The 23,934-nt window shown below is 46.4% G+C and overlaps 1 protein-coding gene and 1 non-coding gene across 3 annotated transcripts; one reads left to right on the forward strand and one right to left on the reverse strand.

Annotated features, from left to right (window-relative positions):
• Positions 1-259: 259 nt before the first annotated feature.
• Positions 260-331, forward strand: trnae-uuc. Its single transcript has one exon. It is a non-coding gene; the product is annotated as a tRNA-Glu (tRNA).
• A 1,701-nt stretch (positions 332-2,032) lies between these two features.
• Positions 2,033-23,107, reverse strand: LOC121579095 (SUMO-specific isopeptidase USPL1). 2 transcript variants are annotated; one of them, XM_041893391.2, is made up of 10 exons: positions 22,958-23,107; positions 22,452-22,634; positions 21,640-21,762; positions 19,414-21,093; positions 18,882-19,371; positions 18,513-18,623; positions 15,884-16,019; positions 10,968-11,093; positions 10,411-10,571; positions 2,033-5,248 (listed from the first exon to the last, which is right to left on the reverse strand). In XM_041893391.2, the coding sequence occupies exons 2-10, from the start codon at positions 22,509-22,511 to the stop codon at positions 3,036-3,038; spliced, it is 5,100 nt and encodes a 1,699-aa protein (XP_041749325.2). In that variant the 5' UTR covers positions 22,512-22,634; positions 22,958-23,107; the 3' UTR covers positions 2,033-3,035. The 2 variants fall into 2 exon arrangements, with proteins under 2 accessions (XP_041749325.2, XP_041749324.2); XM_041893390.2 differs by having other exon boundaries at positions 18,882-21,093.
• Positions 23,108-23,934: the final 827 nt, after the last annotated feature.

Below are 23,934 nucleotides of genomic sequence, written 5' to 3' on the forward strand. Positions count from 1 at the left end.
GGAGGCGTACGGCGATGCGGTACAGCGCTTGATTTGGCCTCAGCAACAGAGGAGGCGCAATTGCGCCACACCCTCCATAGAGAGGCTCCTGTTCGCATTGTAGGATCAAGCATAAATCGCCTTTTCGAGACTGGTGTGTGTAGTTGGTAGGCCTAACAACGGCTTTGTGAACTCCCTCCCCTTTCTGTGAATAGTATTACCTCACTGCTGAATTGGGCAATACTTTTAAAAGCCACGTTGAATGCAGTTACACACAGCATCCCATATGGTCTAGCGGTTAGGATTCCTGGTTTTCACCCAGGCGGCCCGGGTTCGACTCCCGGTATGGGAACGACTATTTTTGTTAGTGTTCTTACTTCTAAATAAATATTATATGCAATTCAGTTGCTTACATATTTCTACAATGCATCCATGAAGTTCCGTTTGGCGCGAAAAAACAACACATTTACATTTACATCATTTAGCAGACGCTCTTATCCAGAACGACGTACAAATTTGTTCATTTTTTTAATGGGGGGGTGGGGGTGTAGAAGGATTACTGTTATACTATTCCAGCTTTTCCTTAAAGAGGTGGGGTTTCAAGTGTCTCCGGAAGGTGGTCAGTGACTCCGCTGTCCTTGCGTCGTAGGGGAGCTTGTTCCACCATTGGGGTGCCAGAATAGCTTTGACTGGGCTGAGCGGGAACTGTGCTTCCGTAGAGATGGGGGGCAGCAGGCCAGAGGTGGATGAACGTAGTGCCCTCGTTTGGGTGTAGGGTCTGATCAGAGCCTGAAGTTAAGGAGGTGCCGTTCCTCTCACAGCTCCGTAGGCAAGCACCATGGTCTTGTAGTAGATGCGAGCCTCAACTGGAAGCCAGTGGAGTGTGCGGAGGAGCGGGGTGACATGAGAGAACATGGGAAGGTCGAACACCAGACGGGCTGCGGCATTCTGGATAAGTTGTGGATATTCAATACATCAGCCTAGCTAGTACTGACTGTTACACATTTATGAGAATATGTCCTTACATTAAATGAAACATTAATTCCGCCAATTCCACTGCTGCTACTCGCTGTTAATTATCTATGCAGTCACTTTACCCCTACCTACATGTACAAATTACCTCGACTAACCTGTAGCCCCGCACATTGAGTCGGTACCGGTACCCCCTGTATGTATATAGCCTCGTTATTGTGTTTCTTTTATTTTTTTATTTTTTTTATTTAGTAAATATTTTCTTAATAACTCTATTTCTTGAACTGCATTGTTGGTTAAGGGCTTGTAAATAAGCATTTCACGGTAAGGTATTCGGCGCATGTGACAAATAAAATGTGATTTGATAAAATACTGTGTGAAAATCATTTCACGCAGCTACAGTGAAAAGCCGAGGTTGAGTAAATGGACACGCTCTTTCGCATGTTCTCCACCAGGCGGCGTCTTAGAACAGACTGACCTGGCTCAGTAACATACAGACATTTTAGTCATTTAGCAGACGCTCTTATCCAGAGCGACTTACAGTTAGTGAGTACATACATTCCCCCCCACCCCCATACTGGTCCCCCGTGGGAAACGAACCCACAACTCTTGCGTTGCAAACGCCATGCTCTACCAATTGAGCTACACGGGACTAGCATAGTACTATTTTATCTCACGTGTTACAGAGTAGTTACACTACTCCTAGCTTCATTTCTAGCTTAATCGCATTACCAGAATAAGTGGTAGTTGCCAATTCATTTATAACATTCAGTAGTTAACACGTTTTATCACCCTGTAATAAGGACACAACTAAAAAGCTACACTTATCTCATTCGACAACTTTTAACCAAGTAAATTCGATTTCCTGCAGGTTGCTGATTCTCAGCCTGGGTTCCAGTCGGTTTGTGCCATCACGCCACTCCTTGCCATGCCAACAGACTGGAACCAGGCTAGTTGATTCTCACAACTCTCCCCCAAGATAGATTAGAAGAAAGGCCTTGCGACAGACAATGATCCTGTCTAGGGGGTGTACAAATACATCAATAGGACTCAAATATTAGATACTGGCTCAGACAAGGCATCCATGTAAAGAAAGCATTTGATTTTATTAGAATTACATACAGTATCCAACCCTGTACAACATATTACAACTCTGTCACTTTGGATTACAAAGATACATTCAAACAACTGATGGACAAGACAAGAGTTCCAACCATCACGAAAACACAAACCCAGCTTTTATCCTAGTTCAGACTTAAGTAATTCAGGCTTTTAAGTAATTCAGACAAACGAAAATAAAAAGGCAAACCAACGAAAATAAAAAGGCAAACCAAGCAAAAATAAAAAAACGAATTTCTTCTGAACATTCCCCCCACAAAACAGGATAAAATAATACTCTGAAACAAGCTCTATATTTCATATTCGTTAAAGCCTCAGTCTCTCCATTTTTAATTAGAGACATACGACCTGGTGAAAAGTAGTGCACTATAAAAAGGAATCGGGTGGCATTTTGGACGAAGCTTCAGTGAGTATTAATTAACATTACACCCCATTCAACTTCAACGGTCTTTGTAAACAAGTAAATACATGAGGATATCAGAGTGCTTACCAGAGTTAAATGGCTAGCTGCTTACCAGAGTTAAATGGCTAGCTGCTTACCAGAGTTAAATGGCTAGCTGCTTACCAGAGTTAAATGGCTAGCTGTTAGATTCAGCTCTGTGTAAAACATGCTACCCATAACAGAACAACCCATTGATGCCAAGCACACACACACACACACACACACACACACACACACACACATTCTCACGACTGAAAGGAGTAGTAGCATGTAGTTTCTCCTAGAAACGTCCAAAATGGCCCTCTACTCCTTCTATAGTGCACTACTCAAAGAATTAGACAGAATCCTTTCATTTAATCTCTAATATTGACCAGAGGCTCTGGTAAAAAGTGGCGCTCTATATAGGGAGCCATTTGAGATGTAGCCACAGCCACTGATCTGAGCTAAGCTTTGCATTTCCCCCTGATGTTTATGCTCAGGGGTTTGTAAGAGTTAGCAGATCCTAGACCTGTGGTTAACGAGCCTAAAAGAACAGGTCGAAAGCACTGAGGGCTTCCGTCTCCATCTGCTGATTGGCAGACCCCGATATCAACTCCTCCAAGAAGTTCTCACCAGAGGTCGTGATTGTCCCATCCAGACCAGGCAGTGGCATTACTACACCGTGATTGGCCGGTTGTAAGGTCGCAGGGGCCACCACCTGCGAGGCTCCACCAATCGCATTCCCCCCACATGCCAAGTTCCCGCCCCCTTCTTGCCCATTGGTGGTCAGCATCTCCAGGAAGCCCGTGCTGTCCGGTGATAGGTTGCTGGCAGTCGTCGCGGGTGACAGAAGGTCGGCGAAGAACTCGTCGTAAGCGGGGCTGTCGTAGACGGAGGTACTGGAGCTAACAGTATAGGGGGAGCGAAGGTCGGTGCAGTCTGGTCTGCGGGTCACTTCCTCTCCTCCTCCTGCACCCCCCTGGTAACCCAACATCTGATTCAGCTTCTCCAGTTTCTTCTTCTTGGCTTTCAGCTTTTTCAGAAGCTTGTACCTGAGGGCCTCTGTCTCACTGAGGCCGGCCGGAACCTTCGAGACCTGGACACCGGGGCTGTGTTTCCCGGAGGAAGAGATTTTAAGGAGCTCCGTGACTCCTGGAGAAGGAGGAAGTGAGGTCACAATAGGATACGTTGCTGTAGTGTTGTTGTTGATAGGGGGTTTTCGCGAGGCGAGGGCACCAGGCTGACTTTGTGTCTTCCAGACGCCATTTTGAGGGTCAGTTCTTTGAGAGAGTAACTGCGTGGGAGGTGAAGCCTTGGAGGGGACATTGTTTATGTTTGTATTTACGTTCCTGCTCCTGACCTGGAACCCTCCGTACATCTCGGCAGCCTTCACCGGCAGGGCCTCGTTGTCCTCCTTACTCAGTTTGGGTTTGGGGAGAGGCGGAGGCTTCTTCAGCCTGGCGTCTGGGTTTGGGGGAGTCATCTTGGGGGTCTGCCTGCTCTGTGAAAGCGGCTGTAACCAGTTGGGTGTTGAGTGGTTGACGTGGTTGAATTGACTGGGTGGTCTCTGCGTGCTGGGGGTGGAGGTAGAGGTGGGGTGGCGGCTGAGCAGGTACGACCAGTGGGAGTTGGGGTCCGGTGGCGGAGGGAGGCCAGGTTTGCTCTGCAGAGAGGTGGAGGTATTGGGGGTTTTGGGGTGGGGCGGGGGCGGGGGAGAGGGAGGGAACTCTGGTGCTGGTGTGCTGGGTTCCACATATGATGGTGACATCATAGACACAACTGAGGGCAGGATTATATCACCACAGTTTCCAGGAAGTGCCATTGGTGTAGCTGTTCTTGGTGTTGATGTTGATGTGACCACCTTAGCTGCTGCAGCAACTGGAGTGTTGGACGCCATCTTCCGTCTATTGCTGCCCCTCCTGACCTTGGGAGGACTAGGAGTGAGTTCTTCAGAGTCGAGCTCAGAAGGGCCGTCACTGCTGTCAGGGAGAAACTCACTGGCCGTATCCGGGGACGTTGGTCTTTCCATCTCCTCATCATCATCATCATCATCGGTTTCAAGGGGCGTTTCAGATTCAGTGGGTATTTCATGGGTAGATTGGGTAATTTCATCGGCAAGTGGGGGAGTCTCGGTCTCAGATCTAGGAGCAGGGAGAAAGCAGAGGTCTCGTCCATTTCGTTCGGACGCTGGGGTGATGTCGTCCAACGGCCTGCCCTCAGAGTCAATTTTAACCTCTAAGAGAGTCAGGGTGACGATGTCATCGTGGGAGAGGCCTTCGAAGTTGTCGAGCAGCGTGGCAGAAACGCTGGACGCGTTACCAACGTTACCGACTGTTACCGTGGTGTCTTTGTTGGTACCGTCAGACGCCGTCAGCGCCTCAACAATGACGGAGGAGGAACCAATGGTGACGGGAGAGTACATGTCATTCGTTAATGTTGTGTCCATATTGTTATCTATATCGCCAGCAGTTATGGTGGTGTCCATATCAGTGACCGCATCATCAGAGACCGTCTGAGAAAGGTCTAGAGATTCATTTACGACAAATAGCTTGGCTAAGTGAGGTTGCTTCAGTTCTTTCTGCATCAAGGAAGTGCTCGTCAGCGTTTCAGGTTGAGAAGAGCAGGGTGTCTGTGGGTTGTCAGGTCCGTCTGTCTCCAACTCCCAGAAGACAACATGGATCTCTCGGGGAGGGACCACCAGCTTGGTGTGGGAGACACAGTCTGGGTGCTTCAGGTCGTCAAACTCTAACCATGATCCTGTGGAGAGAGAGAAGAAAGCGTTAGGAATGGGCTCTATACACTGGCGGTGGATGGGGAGAGTTACTAGTCACAGAGGAATGGGTTCTATACACTGGCGGTGGATGGGGAGAGTTACTAGTCACAGAGGAATGGGCTCTATACACTGGCGGTGGATGGGGAGAGTTACTAGTCACAGAGGAATGGGTTCTATACACTGGCGGTGGATGGGGAGAGTTACTAGTCACAGAGGAATGGGTTCTATACACTGGCGGTGGATGGGGAGAGTTACTAGTCACAGAGGAATGGGTTCTATACACTGGCGGTGGATGGGGAGTTACTAGTCACAGAGGAATGGGCTCTATACACTGGCGGTGGATGGGGAGAGTTACTAGTCACAGAGGAATGGGCTCTATACACTGGCGGTGGATGGGGAGAGTTACTAGTCACAGAGGAATGGGCTCTATACACTGGCGGTGGATGGGGAGAGTTACTAGTCACAGAGGAATGGGCTCTATACACTGGCGGTGGATGGGGAGAGTTACTAGTCACAGAGGAATGGGCTCTATACACTGGCGGTGGATGGGGAGAGTTACTAGTCACAGAGGAATGGGCTCTATACACTGGCGGTGGATGGGGAGAGTTACTAGTCACAGAGGAATGGGCTCTATACACTGGCGGTGGATGGGGAGAGTTACTAGTCACAGAGGAATGGGTTCTATACACTGGCGGTGGATGGGGAGTTACTAGTCACAGAGGAATGGGCTCTATACACTGGCGGTGGATGGGGAGAGTTACTAGTCACAGAGGAATGGGCTCTATACACTGGCGGTGGATGGGGAGAGTTACTAGTCACAGAGGAATGGGCTCTATACACTGGCGGTGGATGGGGAGAGTTACTAGTCACAGAGGAATGGGCTCTATACACTGGCGGTGGATGGGGAGAGTTACTAGTCACAGAGGAATGGGTTCTATACACTGGCGGTGGATGGGGAGTTACTAGTCACAGAGGAATGGGCTCTATACACTGGCGGTGGATGGGGAGAGTTACTAGTCACAGAGGAATGGGTTCTATACACTGGCGGTGGATGGGGAGAGTTACTAGTCACAGAGGAATGGGCTCTATACACTGGCGGTGGATGGGGAGAGTTACTAGTCACAGAGGAATGGGCTCTATACACTGGCGGTGGATGGGGAGAGTTACTAGTCACAGAGGAATGGGCTCTATACACTGGCGGTGGATGGGGAGAGTTACTAGTCACAGAGGAATGGGTTCTATACACTGGCGGTGGATGGGGAGAGTTACTAGTCACAGAGGAATGGGCTCTATACACTGGTGGTGGATGGGGAGAGTTACTAGTCACAGAGGAATGGGTTCTATACACTGGCGGTGGATGGGGAGAGTTACTAGTCACAGAGGAATGGGCTCTATACACTGGTGGTGGATGGGGAGAATTACTAGTCACAGAGGAATGGGTTCTATACACTGGCGGTGGATGGGGAGAGTTACTAGTCACAGAGGAATGGGCTCTATACACTGGGCGGTGGATGGGGAGAGTTACTAGTCACAGAGGAATGGGCTCTATACACTGGCGGTGGATGGGGAGAGTTACTAGTCACAGAGGAATGGGCTCTATACACTGGCGGTGGATGGGGAGAATTACTAGTCACAGAGGAATGGGTTCTATACACTGGCGGTGGATGGGGAGAATTACTAGTCACAGAGGAATGGGCTCTATACACTGGCGGTGGATGGGGAGAATTACTAGTCACAGAGGAATGGGCTCTATACACTGGCGGTGGATGGGGAGAGTTACTAGTCACAGAGGAATGGGTTCTATACACTGGCGGTGGATGGGGAGAGTTACTAGTCACAGAGGAATGGGCTCTATACACTGGCGGTGGATGGGGAGAATTACTAGTCACAGAGGAATGGGTTCTATACATCGGTGGATGGGGAGAGTTACTAGTCACAGAGGAATGGGTTCTATACACTGGTGGTGGATGGGGAGAGTTACTAGTCACAGAGGAATGGGTTCTATACACTGGTGGTGGATGGGGAGAGTTACTAGTCACAGAGGAATGGGTTCTATACACTGGTGGTGGATGGGGAGAATTACTAGTCACAGAGGAATGGGTTCTATACACTGGTGGTGGATGGGGAGAGTTACTAGTCACAGAGGAATGGGTTCTATACACTGGCGGTGGATGGGGAGAGTTACTAGTCACAGAGGAATGGGTTCTATACACTGGCGGTGGATGGGGAGAATTACTAGTCACAGAGGAATGGGTTCTATACACTGGCGGTGGATGGGGAGAATTACTAGTCACAGAGGAATGGGTTCTATACACTGGCGGTGGATGGGGAGAGTTACTAGTCACAGAGGAATGGGCTCTATACACTGGCGGTGGATGGGGGAGAATTACTAGTCACAGAGGAATGGGTTCTATACACTGGCGGTGGATGGGGAGAGTTACTAGTCACCGAGGAATGGGTTCTATACACTGGCGGTGGATGGGGAGAATTACTAGTCACAGAGGAATGGGTTCTATACACTGGCGGTGGATGGGGAGAATTACTAGTCACAGAGGAATGGGCTCTATACACTGGCGGTGGATGGGAGTTACTAGTCACAGAGGAATGGGCTCTATACACTGGCGGTGGATGGGGAGAGTTACTAGTCACAGAGGAATGGGCTCTATACACTGGCGGTGGATGGGGAGTTACTAGTCACAGAGGAATGGGCTCTATACACTGGCGGTGGATGGGGAGAGTTACTAGTCACAGAGGAATGGGCTCTATACACTGGCGGTGGATGGGGAGAATTACTAGTCACAGAGGAATGGGCTCTATACACTGGCGGTGGATGGGGAGAGTTACTAGTCACAGAGGAATGGGCTCTATACACTGGCGGTGGATGGGGAGAATTACTATAACAATAATAATAATGCAGCCTCTCTTCTGTTATAATAATAATAATAATAAGCCATTTAGCAGACGCTTTTATCCAAAGCGACTTACAGTCATGCGTGCATACATTTTTTTTGTGTATGGGTGGTCCCGGGGATCGAACCCACTACCTTGGCGTTACAAGCGCCGTGCTCTACCAGCTGAGCTACAGAGGACCACAACATGATGAAGCAGTATTAACATGATGAAGCAGTATTAACATGATGAACCAGTAAGAGAGAGGGAAACGGGGTGGTGGGGTCACGTCCTATTGAATTGTATATATAATTCAATTAACCCTTTACAACACACAGGCAAGGGGTACAGGAAGGGTCCTATAGCTCAGTTGGTAGAGCATGGTGCTTGCAACGCCAGGGTTGGGGGTTCGATTCCCACGGGGGGCCAGTATGAAAAATTTATGCACTCACTAACTGTAAGTCGCTCTGGATAAGAGCGTCTGGTAAATGTAAAAATGTTAACAAGACATGCTATTATTATGTAACATATTATTATATAATAATTATTTGCATCAATTGATGTTATTTATTATCTATAAACCAAAACTGAACTAATTAGAATCGTATGTATTTGATCAAATCAGAGAATTGTTGGGGGACAGCTTTGGTGAGGTGGGACAAGGGCCCTGCCACACGTTCAAATGTATTTGCCAGCTGCTGAAACACAGTAAGATTCTTTGTGTGAATCTACAAAGATTCAATAATAAAAAAATAAATAAAAATACACAATATGAATAAATGTGATTATTGTTCTCACTGAGGAGTTCATCCATTTGCTGAAGCTGCCTTTCACTGTTTGTCTCCTCATTTGCTGTCCATGCCAGCCGTTGTTCTGCCTGCTCCTCCTCTGTCAACAGGTGGTCAGTCTCAAACTCCTCATTGATTCCTCACTGACTCCTCATTGATTCCTCACTGACTCCTCATTGATTCCTCACTGACTCCTCATTGATTCCTCACTGACTCCTCATTGATTCCTCACTGACTCCTCATTGATTCCTCACTGACTCCTCATTGATTCCTCACTGACTCCTCATTGATTCCTCACTGACTCCTCATTGATTCCTCTGTGTGTCTGAAATTGCTTCCGTGGTGCTGTGTCCTGACATCCTCAATGGTGAGAATGTAATGTTCATTTCTCTAAGACGCCTCAGACCGCAGACCATGTGTATGGCGTCGTGTGGGTGAGCGGTTTGCTGATGTCAACAGAGGAATGGGTTCTATACACTGACAGTGGATGGGGAGAATTACTAGTCACAGAGGAATGGGTTCTATACACTGGCGGTGGATGGGGAGAGTTACTAGTCACAGAGGAATGGGCTCTATACACTGGTGGTGGATGGGGAGAGTTACTAGTCACAGAGGAATGGGCTCTATACACTGGTGGTGGATGGGGAGTGTTACTAGTCACAGAGGAATGGCTCTATACACTGGCGGTGGATGGGGAGAGTTACTAGTCACAGAGGAATGGGTTCTATACACTGGCGGTGGATGGGGAGAGTTACTAGTCACAGAGGAATGGGTTCTATACACTGACGGTGGATGGGGAGAATTACTAGTCACAGAGGAATGGGTTCTATACACTGGCGGTGGATGGGGAGAGTTACTAGTCACAGAGGAATGGGCTCTATACACTGGTGGTGGATGGGGAGTGTTACTAGTCACAGAGGAATGGCTCTATACACTGGCGGTGGATGGGGAGAATTACTAGTCACAGAGGAATGGGTTCTATACACTGGTGGTGGATGGGGAGAGTTACTAGTCACAGAGGAATGGGTTCTATACACTGACGGTGGATGGGGAGAATTACTAGTCAGAGGAATGGGCTCTATACACTGGTGGTGGATGGGGAGAGTTACTAGTCACAGAAGAACAGATAACATGCTCACTCTCAGATCATTCCTTAATAGTAGGAAGGTGCTGAATCCTTGAAGGTATTTCTGGTGTCTTCTCTTTGATAGAGTTACACCAAAACAACGTAAAGACACCGACCGATTGGCACTTTATAAATGCTACACATTATTGGACAGACTGACTTTTCAGTTATGAAATCTAGATTCGTTTCTATCCATTGATAATGGAAGTATGAATAAAATAACACAAATTAACTAATTGACCAGTAAACAACAACAACACAGTCGGAATCGGCCGAGGGGACAAATAAAGTTCTACTGAATTGAGTTGAAACAGACACCAACTCAATTAAAAGTCCAACTGACCGTCAGGTCTGCGTATCCAGGTGACAAAGTGCTTGAGTTGCTGGTCATACTGTAGGACGGTGGTGACGGAGTATCTCTGCTGCTGGAAGGTGAAGGAGTACATACTGAGGTCATTGTCAGGGAGACCTTCTACAAAGTGCAGCACAAACACAGGAGACAGCCTGGAAGAGACGACAGAGGAAATGTCAGGAAACAGAAGTAGAGAAAGTCGAGACAATATCTACAACATGGCACTCCTCTCCTCTTCCACCTCCTCATCTCCTCTCCTCATCTCCTCTCCTCTTCCATCTCCTCTCCTCCATCTCCACTGACTGAATAGGTAAAGACAAAGTCCTGGGAAGCTCCTGAAAGGAATCCACTTGACTGTTAAGGTCAGGGTCAATTGAATTCTCATCCTCCACTGAATTGAAAGTTGCCCATTGTTTTCTATAAGGACTTTTCAATTTGGAAATAGAATTGTAATTTCATTCACTTCCTGAATTGAAAACGGAATTGACCCCAACCCCTGGTTGAGATCCACACCAGGTATTAAAAAGGTTAAAAGGTCACGCACTCACCTCTCCAGCACCAACATCCTGGTCTGCTTCCTCTTATTACACTTGCTACAACGTGATTGGTTGGCAGCATTGAGAGGGTGCCAATCAGAAACCACCTTGGTGAAAGTGGTGAGGGTCTTCTTACATCTGAAAGAAAAATCAATTTCATCGTTAGCATTCAGATGAAGAAACGCAGACAGACACACGCAGCACCCGCAGTTATATACGCAGGGCGGGCGGGTTTAGGGTCATTCAATATCGTGTGGACGAAGGGCTTGAATAAATACTAATAAGAGAAAACAATCCCTTAAAATATAATTATTGTGCGATTTATATCTATAGGCTATATTACCTATATCTGTATACCGTCCATATCTGTTACCCTGTGCGTGTGTGTGTTAGTGATGCGTGAGTTGACTCATAAACTGCGGTTATATCCACGAGGCGGGAGGGTTTAGGGGTCATGAAATATTATGTGGATGAAGGTAAGTGATAAATGTATCATTCTTGTGCGATTTATATCTATAGGCTACATTGAAGTGTATCTTTCATTATTTCAGGCTACCTGGCATTTAGTGCCTAAGCCTGAGCTTTAAGGCGTAACTGAACGCCGCAAATAGCCTGCACGCCAACCGCAAAAATTATTTTGGGAACGGGGCAGGAAAAAGTTAACGTTGTTCCATGGTGGCAAAAAAAAGGGACAGTGTTGGAGTTTAATTCAATAAGGAAAAAAAAGTTTAAAATAAAGAGAAGGGAGGGCCAGAAAAGTCATGTTTGGGAAAGATTTGGTGCAGTGGTAAAACAGGATGGTAGCAGTGCCGGCTACGTTGTGTGTGATGATTGTGAGGCTCTATACAAATTCGACTGTCACAAGACGGGACTTGAAATAGGCCTATGGGCACGTCAAGGGAACTGTAACCTACTGTTCAGATGGGTTAAATGGAAACTGACATCTGGACGCTGACTGTAGGTCTTTAACCTCTCACATAGCCGTAATATTAACTCCTGCAGAATGAAGCATTTCATGCAGTAAAATTATACACCAAATGTAGGCTACATTTTGACTCAGGAACAGAAGTGGAGAAATATGATTTATTTATTTCAGCATCTTGAGAGATTGCGAATGCGCAGCTAGGGAACGTCTGTAGAGCTGCTGTCTTTATCAGCATCATAAAAGCTGATGATTAGTATTTCAACCACATAAAACATACATCAAAGCTGAACTGAAATATTATCAAAAACCTGTTGGGAATTTTTTTTTTACAACTTTATATTTCCTTACAACCGGTCAAACTGATGTCATGTGGACATTTTGCACAGAAAATCTTCCCCAGTTTTTTTGGGGGAGTTAATGCATTTTTCTCCCCGGTGCCTAAACGTCTTTGAAGCAGAAATGACCGATGTCAACGAGATTGAAGCATTCATCCTATCGATTTATGACGTTATTCTGGTGAGCAAGGGTTTATTTAGTCTTCAAGGGCGACATGTAATAACAGAAGAGAAGCTGCATGTATCCAATTATAGTCAATTGACTAATAAATCGAGAGCTTGGAACTATAAGGGTTCTATCTACAAAAAATATGATTCTGAGATAATTGGCTTTCAAGTTCTGAACCCTCATTGGTTTGAATGGTGCCAGCAATTTTTCATCTTGTATTCTTTTGAACTTATCAACATGAATTGGGGTATTTAGAGTACTATACAGTGCATTCGGAAAGTATTCAGACCCCTTGACGTTTTCCACATTTTGTTATGTTACAGCCTTATTCTAAAATTGATTAAATACATTTTTCCCTCATCGATCTACACACAATACCCCATAATGACAAAGCAAAAACACAAAACAGATTTTTTGATTTTTTTTGCAAATGGTATAAAAGACAAAATACAGAAATACCTTATTTACATAAATATTCAGACCTTTTGCTATGAGACTCGAAATTGAGCTCAGGTGCATCCTGTTTCCATTGATCATCCTTGAGATGTTTTACAACTTGATTGGAGTCCACCTGTGGTAAATTCATTTGATTGGACATGATTTGGAAAGGCACACACCTGTCTGTATAAGGTCCCACAGTTGACAGCGCATGTCAGCGCAAAAACCAAGCCATGAGGTCAAAGGAATTGTCCGTAGAGCTCCGAGACAGGATTGTGTCGAGGCACAGATCTGGGGAAGGGTACCAAAAAATGTCTGCAGCATTGAAGGTCCCCAGAACACAGTGGCCTCCATCATTCTTAAATGGAAGAAGTTTGGAACCACAAAGACTCTTCCTAGATCTGGCCGCCCGGCCAAACTGAGCAATCGGTGGAGAAGGACCTTGGTCAGGGAGGTGACCAAGAACCCGATGGTCACTCTGACAGAGCTCCAGAGTTCCTCTGTGGAGATGGGAGAAACTTCCAAAAGGACAACCATCTCTGCAGCACTCCACCAATCAGGCCTTTATGGTAGAGTGGACAGACGGAAGCCACTCCTCAGTAAAAAGCACACGACAGCCCACTTGGAGTTTGCCAAAAGGCACCTAAAGGACTCTCAGACCATGAGAAACAAGATTCTCTGGTCTGATGAAACTAAGATTGAACTCTATGGCCTGAATGCCAAGCGTCACGTCTGGAGGAAACTTGGCACCATCCCTACGGTGAAGCATGGTGATGGCAGCATCATGCTGTGGGGATGTTTTTCAGTGGCAGGGACTGGGAAACTAGTCAGGATCGAGGGAAAGATGAACGGAGCAAAGTACAGAGAGATTGTTGATGAAAACCTGCTCCAGAGCGCTCAGGACCTCAGACTGGGGGCAAAGGTTCACCTTCCAACAGGACAATGACCCTAAGCACACAGCCAGGAGTGGTTTCGGGACAAGTCTCTGAATGTCCTTGAGTGGCCCAGCCAGAGGCCGAACATCTCTAGAGAGACCTGAAAATAGCTGTGCAGCGACGCTCCCCATCCAACCTGACAGAGCTTGAGAGAAGAATGGGAGAAGCTCCCCAAATACAGGTGTGCCAACCTTATAGCGTCATACCCAAGAAGACTCAAGGCTGTAATCGCTGCCAAAGGTGCTTCAACAAAATACTGAGTAAAGGGTCTGAATACTTTAGTTAATGTGATGTATTTTTTTAATTTTTAATAAAGGTGAAAAACATTTTAAAAACTTGTTTTTTTGTTTTTAGGGTCGGGTGAGAGCCTCAGATTTCCACTGGATCACAGTCGGGTGGTTGTGGATGTGTTATTAGCCATTAGGTGAACAAACAGCCGCGCACCACTAACACACAACCTCTGGTCTCGTTGAGTCAGTCAGTTTCTCTGCCATTCTGTCAACCTCCTTGTCGTTACCATTCAGAAGACCAGTTCAACAGAGACAGCTGGTCTAGCGGGGCAACTTTGATGGGGGTGTGGGCCACAAAAAAATCATCATGAGGGGTCGCAGTGGCTCGTACCCACACATGCAGCCCCCGACACACACACCTTGTGAGCAAAACATTTTAGCGGCCCACCCTCTTGACAGCGCAGTTTAAACAGGGCGGCAGGTAGCTTAGTGGTTAAGAGCGTTGTGCCAGTAACCGAAAGGTCGCTGGTTCTAATCCCCGAGCTGACTAGGTGAAAAATCTGTCGATGTGCCCTTGAGCAAGGCATTTAACCCTAATTGCTCCTGTAAGTCGCTCTGGATAAGACCGTCTGCTAAATGACAAAAAAATAAAAATAAATTCGAGTTCATTTGCTGCTATAATTCTACATAGCTACTGGACCAAAAATAGTTATAGACTAGTAAGTCATATTTTTTGCTCGGAGAAAATGTTGCCCAATAACTGTCTCTATTGGAACATTGGTACTAGTTTCTCAGAGCCGCAATACGACCAATCCCAAAACTAGAGGAAGGAATTAGATGAGTAAACGTTTGATTTAATTCATGACTCATTTTCTAAATCGATTTCTACTGTTCCTCTTTAAAGACATTTTCAGGGCAGAAGACTGGGCACTCCTCCAGCAGTACAGTCGTCATATTGATATATTCACTTCACTTCTTTCCCTCCCCATCTCCCACCCTCTCTCCTCTCTAATTTCCTTCCCCCTCTTCTCTCCCCTCTCATTCCCTCCCCCTATCTCATTTCCTTCCCCCTCTTATCTCCCTCCCTCTCTCATTCCCTCCCTCCCTCTCTCCTCTGTCATTCCCTCCCTCCCTCCTCTGTCATCTCCCTCCCTCCCTCCCTCCCTCTCATTCCCTTCCCTCTCTCTCCTTCCTCCCTCCCTCCCTCCTCTCTCCTTCCCTCCCTCCTCTCTCCTTCCCTCTCTCCTTCCCTCCCTCCTCTATTTTTTTATGCCTATCCCAGCAGCATGTTGTGCCTCAGGATATGTAGGATGCTGTTACAGGCCAAGTGATCTGACTGCTGAAGGTAGGTAGGAGGAGGGAAGGTCAGAGGACAAGAGGCAGATATATCTGCTCTCTGATTGGCCATTAGGTTCATATGACAGAGCCTACAGTATTGACCATTAGGTTCATATGACAGAGTCTACAGTATTGACCATTAGGTTCATATGACAGAGTCTACAGTATTGACCATTAGGTTCATATGACAGAGTCTACAGTATTGACCATTAGGTTCATATGACAGAGTCTACAGTATTGACCATTAGGTTCATATGACAGAGTCTACAGTATTGCAGTGAGACTACCAGAGGCTTCTTATGAAAAATAAAGAAGTTGTCAAACACAGATCTTCTAGGATGATGACTAATAAGGATATTGATCACTAAAATCACTGATAGAGAGATTGAGATTCTCCATTGAAAGTGCACCCATACGTACAAATGTATGCACACATGACTAAGTCGCTTTGGATAAAAGCGTCTGCTAAATGGCATATTATTATTATTATTATCTTAGTCCAAGACTAGGTTAAATCTATGTCCAGAAAACTGGCTCAACAAGTTAAAGATGGCATACTTGGTGTTGGTGGCATGCTGGCAGGTTGTTGAGATGCACTCAAACTGCCACTCATATGCCTGCTGGAAGAGAGGCTCGGCCCAGGAGTCAGCCCTGAGGAGGAGAGGCAGGGCGATCACCGGCGTCTCATTCTGACCTGCAGGAGAGGAGACAACATAGCAGGGGTCAGGGTGAGGTCAGGGGTCAAAGGTCTGCACACTAAAGGTCAAACCAGGTCCATCAGGAATCAATGGTATCTTCTGGAATGTTTGAATTAGCTATGAAGGTAAGACATGGCTGAGATGCTCTTAACTACTAGAAGAGGTTCAGATCAGAGATACTAACTGGTGAGGGCACAAAAAGGTGACCAAAAAAAAATCTGTGTTAACTGCAAGAAAATTAGAAAATCAGAGATACTAACAATGTGATATCAGGCCAAGCATCACGATAACGAGTAGTATGGTGTTACCACAGGCCTCCCGCCAAACCAGAATATAAGGAACACCAGAAAAAGAGATTGCTTTTTAAAAATTCAGATTTAGCTTCGGATTACAATGACTAGGCATATGCATCCTACCTTTGAAGCATCTCTTTAAGTAGGCCATCTATCCCATTTCTGTTTGCCATCCGAACGTGAGCATAGCCACGGTACCATGTTGTTAGCTAGGTAGGCAGATAACATGACTAAACTAAAGGTCAAAAAAACCAAAAAACGTGCGGCCCAGCAAGTACAGCCCGTGAGATGGTTTTATAAAAATTATATAAAATGAGCACCAATTAGCGGTAGAAAGTACAGTAGCTCTGGTAATATGGGGAAGGGCCTAAAACTCATATCTCCATTTGTTTAAACTTATGTAGCAGACATTACGGAAAATGAACACAGATCTCATAAACAATCTCTCAAGCACAAGCCCACGTGCTAGTGAGTAGCCAGCTGATCTTTATCTGTCAGGTTGTTTTCCATGAAAACATACATGAAATGAGTTTGAATAGAAAATATAGCAAAACGCATAGGAAATGTAATCATTGACGAGGTTAGGAATAATGATTTTAAATATAAATAATAATTGTGTCCTTCAAACTTTGTTTTCGTCAAAGAATCCTCAATTTGCAGCAATTACAGCCTTGCAGACCTTTGGCATTCTAGTTGTACATTTGTTGAGGTAATCTGAAGAGATTTCACCACATGCTTCCTGAAGCACCTCCCACAAATTGGATTGGCTTGATTGGCACTTCTTACGTACCATACGGTCAAGCTGCTCCCACAACAGCTCAATAGGGTTGAGATCCATTATAGACAGAATACCAGCTGACTGCTTCTTCCCTAAATAGTTATTGCATAGTTTGGAGCTGTGCTTTGGGACATATGTTCTTCTTTGTGATCTGAACACCTCAAACTTCGATTCGTCTGTCCATAACATTCTTTTCCCAATCTTCCTCTGTCCAGTGTCTGTGTTCTTTTGCCCATCTTAATCTTTTCTTTTTATTGGCCAGTCTGAGATATGGCTTTTTCTTTGCAATTCTGCCTAGAAGGTCAGCATCCCGGAGTCGCCTCTTCACTGTTGACGTTGAGAGTGGTGTTTTGCGGGTAATATTTAATGAAGCTGCCAGTTGAGGACCTGTGAGGCGTCTGTTTCTCAAACTAGACACTAATGTATTTGTCCTCTTGCTCAGTTGTGCACCGGGGCCTCCCACTCCTCTTTCTATTCTGGTTAGAGACAGTTTGCGCTGTTCTGTGAAGGGAGTAGTACACAGCGTTGTACGAGATCTTCAGTTTCTTGTCAATTTCTCGCATGGAATAGCCTTCATTTCTCAGAACAAGAATAGTCTGACGAGTTTCAGAAGAAAGTTATTTGTTTCTGGCCATTTTGAACCTGTAATCGAACCCACAATTCCTGATGCTCCAGATACTCAACTAGTCTCAAGAAGGCCAGTTTAATGTCTTCTTTAATCAGCACAACAGTTTTCAGCTGTGCTAACATAATTGCAAAAGGGTTTTCTAATGATAAATTAGTCTTTTTAAATGATAAACTTGGATTAGCAAACACAACATGCCATTGGAACACAGGACTGATAAGGGGCCTCTGTACGCCTATGTAGATATTCCATTAAAATAAATCAGCCGTTTCCAGCTACAATAGCCATTTACAACATTAACAAGGTCTACACTGTATTTCTGATCAATTTGATGTTATTTTAAATGGACAAAAAAAAAAAGAACATTTCTAAGTGACCCCAAACTTTTGAACCGTAGTGCATCTGACATCACTCTGATATTCTGTTCGTAGGACGCGTAGGGATGCATTCTGTGCTCAGTCATTAATTACGAGAGAGAAGGTAGTGATTACACAGGGAGAAGATCTGTTCACGGCTCTCCTTTATACACTCTACGTACTTTATTGTTAGACCCAACTCCCCCCGCAAAGTTTTTTTTCACGTGGATGACCTATTTTGAGATTTTTAAAAAAACTGCAAATATCGGCGAAAAGTGTCAAACGTTCAACCTCCATACGATATCAAATAGAGGGAAAACGCTGTGGTCCTGTACGTCTCAGTTGGTAGAGCAAGGCGCTCGCAAACGTCAGGGTTGTGGGTTTGATTCCCCGGGGGGCCAACCATTCTTAAAAAACGTACGCACGTAGGTTCTTACCCAGTTTACATTTCAGTAGGGGCTCCAGCAGTTTAAAGACGGACATCCTGACGGTCTGCATCTCAGTCCGGACCCTCTGTGACACCGCAGAGGGCACTCTGACCACACCGTCTGGAGAGAGATGTGAGGGAGGTGTAAACATTCTTGTAGCACAAAAAAAACACTTGTTTATGACCTCTCCGGAAAGTGGCAAATGCTGTCCAATGCCAAATTGAGAGGAATACACAAGAGATCGTGCTGAAGGCAGCCGTATTGCCTCAGAGCCAGAGAGTGTGCTAATACACTCATTCCGAATAGATCTTCAGCTCTCGGCTGTCAACGTTGGACATCAATTAAACCAAACCTTACTAAATAGACATGTCCACCCACCTGCGCCATTGTGTTGGTGGGCTGTGATGAGACCACAGGCCCGGTCGTATCTCTCACACAGGTCCCAGACAGGTTGACCTACGGCGGGCCTCTTGGTGGGTCGTCTGTCCCTCAGGGTGCGACAGTGGACCAGCGCTACCAGCAACGTGTCCAGCCAACACAGACTGTTCTCGTTCCTCCAGAACAGGTGAGGCCCGGGAACTGGGACCAACTCCCCCGTCGAGATCACTTCCGGGTCAAAGTCGGGCAACACTTCCTGCGTGTATTTAATAGTAGGAGTCTTTCTCGGCCGGCCCCTTTTCTTTTTCGGCGGCGGTGTCAGGACTTCCTCTTTGACGCTTCCTTCCTGTTCCTCGTCCTCGCTGCTTAGTTGCCGGGCGTTCTGAGCTCTTCTTCTAGGTCTGATAGGACAATCATCTTCATCACTCGCAACATGACCTTCATCAGGTACTTTGCTCTGACTGAGGTCCACACTGCAGGGTCTACACACCCCCTCTGGGGGGCACTCTTCCACACTGCAGGGTCTACACACCCCCTCTGGGGGGCACTCTTCCTCCTCAATCTTCTCTTCCTCGTCAAAGACAGGCAGATCCTCCTCTCCGTACTCATCTTCCTCTAAAGCAGGGACAAGCTCAACCATGGCAGGTAGAGGCACAGCCTCCATGGTAGGGACAGCCTCCATGGTAGGGACAGCCTCCATGGTAGGGACAGCCTCCATGGTAGGGACAGCCTCCCCTGGGGCAGGTAGAGTCTCCTCTAGCAGAGACACAGCCTCCTGCAAGGCAGACACAGACATGACTGGTGCAGACACAACCTTCTCTGGTGCAGACACAGTCCTTTGTAAGGGAGGGTTAACCTTCTGATGTGCTGGTGTAGCTTCCCCTGGGGCAGTCAGAGCCTCTAGGAGAGAGACTGTGTCATGTAAAGTAGGGGCAGTTACCCGTGGAGTCAAGGCTTTCTCTGGGGCAGTTACCCGTGGAGCCAAGGCTTTCTCTGGGGCAGTTACCCGTGGAGTCAAGGCTCTCTCTGGGGCAGTTACCCGTGGAGTCAAGGCTTTCTCTGGGGCAGTTACCCATGGAGTCAAGGCTCTCTCTGGGGCAGTTACCCGTGGAGTCAAGGCTTTCTCTGGGGCAGTTACCCGTGGAGTCAAGGCTTTCTCTGGGGCAGTTACCCGTGGAGTCAAGGCTTTCTCTGGGGCAGTTACCCGTGGAGCCAAGGCTTTCTCTGGGGCAGTTACCAGTGGAGTCAAGGCTTTCTCTGGGGCAGTTACCAGTGGAGTCAAGGCTTTCTCTGGGGCAGTTACCCGTGGAGTCAAGGCTTTCTCTGGGGCAGTTACCCGTGGAGCCAAGGCTTTCTCTGGGGCAGTTACCAGTGGAATCAAGGCTTTCTCTGGGGCAGTTACCAGTGGAGTCAAGGCTTTCTCTGGGGCAGTTACCCGTGGAGTCAAGGCTTTCTCTGGGGCAGTTACCCGTGGAGTCAAGGCTTTCTCTGGGGCAGTTACCCGTGGAGCCAAGGCTTTCTCTGGGGCAGCCACATCCTTCTTTGAGGCAGAAACAGCCACATGTAAGGGAGGTGAAATCTTATCTGGGGCAGAAACGGCTACCTGAGGGACAGATAAAGTCTTCTCTAGGGCAAATACAGCCTCCGCTAAGGGAGAGATAACCGTAACATCCGTTGGTGCAGGCTCAGTGTCTACAACAGACACTGCCCTTTGTGACGTAGGTACAGTCTTCTCTGGGAGAGGCAAACCCTTGTCTAAGGTAGGTGTACCCTCCTCTGGGAGAAAGACACTATCTTCTCCCTCTTCTAGTACTTTCTGGTCCATTTCCTCTGGGATCGGCCAATCGGAATCCTTGTGGTATCCATTGGCCCCTCCCCTCTCAGGAAGTGGATAGTTGAGGGTTCTATCCACCTCCTCCATGTCTGTGGGTTCTGATTGGCTGATTATCTCCTTCTGTACTGGCGTTGTGTGCTTCGTCCTATTAGAGCAGTCTTCCCCATTGAGTTTGGTGGTGGTGATCCTGATGACTGGGTGAATCCCATTCTGTGATACGGCCTCCTCTGATTGTGCACGTTTGCGGGAAGGTACAGGGTGTCCATTCTCCAACCCGCAGGGGCTCTTCCTCTTGCTCCCCGTCTGTGGTTGGGCTAGAGGGGGTACGAGGCTGGCCAGGACATCCTCCAAAGGCCTGGAGACCAAGGGAAACAGGCACTGTGGGGGAGAAGGGGCAGAGGTTATTTAGATGTATTGGTTTATTTAAACAAGGCTAGTCAATTAAGAACAAATTCTTATTTATGACCTGGCAAGAACCGGAGCTGAACAAATAAATTATTATTATGGTAACTGTCTGGGAAGTTGAAACTTCACATTGACTTCATATTGTTTCTTCAACCTAGTACTTGTATTCAGTCTTTCTTTGAAGGTGATGCCCAGGACAACGCTTCAGGACAACGCTCACCTTCTACAAAGTAGGACAGCGAAAGGATACTTCAGCACAGTGTCTGACTGCATTTACTACCAACAGTAACACAGAAATCAGACATGCCTTGAGTCTCTCCTAATACTGCCACTCTGCCGGACAACAAAGCCAACCCAGTCACAGGACAAGACGCTGAAACCATGTTTCTTTAAGAAACTACTAAAGCTTCTTTGATCCTCACCTCATTGATCCCGCTTTGTGAAATACCCACTGTTTTTGTTGATGTTGCGCTTATTGTGTGTGTGTGTGTATACACACGTGTGTTAACGTTACCCTACCTGTGGGTCAGTGCAGAGGGTGACGAATTCCTGGACGTTGATCCTGTAGGAACGAAGGGCCCGAGTCTGTCCCTTAGCAGCACACCATGGACAGGTCTCCAACGAGGCTGAGCGCTCCTGGATCTGCAGGGACCAATCATTATGACAACACAGAACATGTTAATAGCCTGATAGATATCAAGAGAGGGGAGGGTCTAGTCACCTAGGAGACCACATACAGTAATGCATCACAGAGCACCGTACAGTATCATTGAGTACAGTTGAGTGTCGTACAGTAATAATTGAGTAACATGGAATATCATTCAAATATATAATTGAGTGCCTTGGTGTATCACCGAGTATCGAATACAGTATCATTGAGTATAAGCGATTTAGAGAGTATCTCAATGTCATATAGTACACTGGAGTATCAGGTCAGAGTACACAGGATCATTGAGTTTGTTAGAGTGAGTATCAAAGTATCAGAGCTGAATATTAGAGTCCAGTCCAATCATAATGAAGTCAACTGATTTGAGTAGGAGTTTACAGGGACATGCATTGTACTAGGCGGCATATCAATGGATATAACCCTCAAAAACATCCACACAAAACGTTTCGCCTTTTGAAAGCAAAGATTTCCAATTTTCATTGAGTTTCTTTAGTTGAATTTTGATTTGGGTTACAATAAGGTGATTCTACCCGACAGAACTCCTTAAACCCAAAATAGCTTTGCACAAGTGACAGTAAGTGACAGTAAGTGACAGTAAGTGACAGTAAGTGACAGTAAGTGACAGTAAGTGAGAGGAGAGGAGGACATAATGAGTCCAACTGACATTTTCCCAATACCCTGCAAGTGGGCCCTGGGCCCCCAAACCAATGCCTTCGCAACTCATCACAGGCAAATCTGCTTTTCCTCGTTGTCGTTGTTGTGTCCAGTGCTGTCTGTGTCCGGCGCCATTCACTATACATTACCATAACACTGTGACCAACCAGGCTCACCACCTCCGCATGAAGGGCTACAGGGGGGTACAGCACATTGGCAAAGTTAACGTAGAAAAACGTTGGCATTACGTTTGGATCGCAAGCTAATGGCTTAACGTTAGCTACGTCCACAATTGTTCATAATAGTGTCGAAAATACAGTTAATATGATCATACAGGGATTCAATGCTGCTGTGATACCGTATGAAACTCAAACACAAAAATACCAACGTTAGCTAGCTTGCTAACCTAACGTGGTGGTGGATAGCTAGCTTGTTAGCAATGCAAGCTAACGTTAGCTAGCTACCGAGTAGTTTGACAATGCGCTGGACCTCAAACCTGGCTATTATTTTACCTACCATGCTAAAGAGCATACTCTATCCAATTTTAGAGACGAATATGATCACAATAATCCATCTGAAATCATTTCATTCATTAACTCCTGCCGGTGGTGTGTGTTTCCATGCGTAACCCTCTTTCGTGGTCGAAACGTTCTGTTTCCGGTTAGGGGCTTTGCAACCGGTTGTGTAGCAAAGTTTACCTTCCCCCTTCGAACGAGGAAACAAGCCGTTGGTGTACCGCCTCCCACTGACCAGACAAAGGTATTACACCTCATTGTCTATAATGGTACAGTTTGATTCAAATCGAGAAGAACAGCAGATTCAAGTAGCTGCGACACACAGACACTGTGAAGGCCTAGAGGTCTGAAAAATGCATGTTCGGCTAGCCAGCCGGTAATATAGCCTAGAGTTCCACTGACTTGACTGGTGTGATGAGACATTTTCATTTAATAATAATAACAATTAAGAAATCCAATCAATGTAATATATTTGAAGATAATATAAGATTAGATGCTTATAAAAAGGTGAATAATTGCTGTATTAGTACTAATACTAATAATTGCTGTACTAATATTCTAAAGGAGTGAACTGTTAAAAAAAAGAAGAGTAAAATGCAACTATGTCATCATTTGTTATCCACATTTAGTTCAGTGTCTCTTTCTGATTTGAATTTACAGGAGGATAAACATTAAACAGACAGGGGGTATGGGGGTTCTTTGGGGTACGGGGGGTTTCGGGGTACAGAGGCGAGAGGGCGGGGCGTTGAGGTACCCATACCGCCCCTGCTACAAATACAAATATCTGAAAAACAATACCCTCTTCATTTATAGCTCAGTGCGCCTGTCTCTCTCCTCCCCCCACATCCCCTTCTCCTGTCTCTCCTTTATGCCTCCCACCCCTTTCCCTCTTTTCCCAGGCTGTACCCCCATACCTCTCCCCTTGTTTCCTCTGTGGTGCCACATAAACACGCACACACTCCGACACCCCTTCTTCCA

Source organism: Coregonus clupeaformis, chromosome 13 (genome assembly GCF_020615455.1).
Source record: "Coregonus clupeaformis isolate EN_2021a chromosome 13, ASM2061545v1, whole genome shotgun sequence".
NCBI classification, from domain to species: Eukaryota; Metazoa; Chordata; class Actinopteri; order Salmoniformes; family Salmonidae; genus Coregonus; species Coregonus clupeaformis.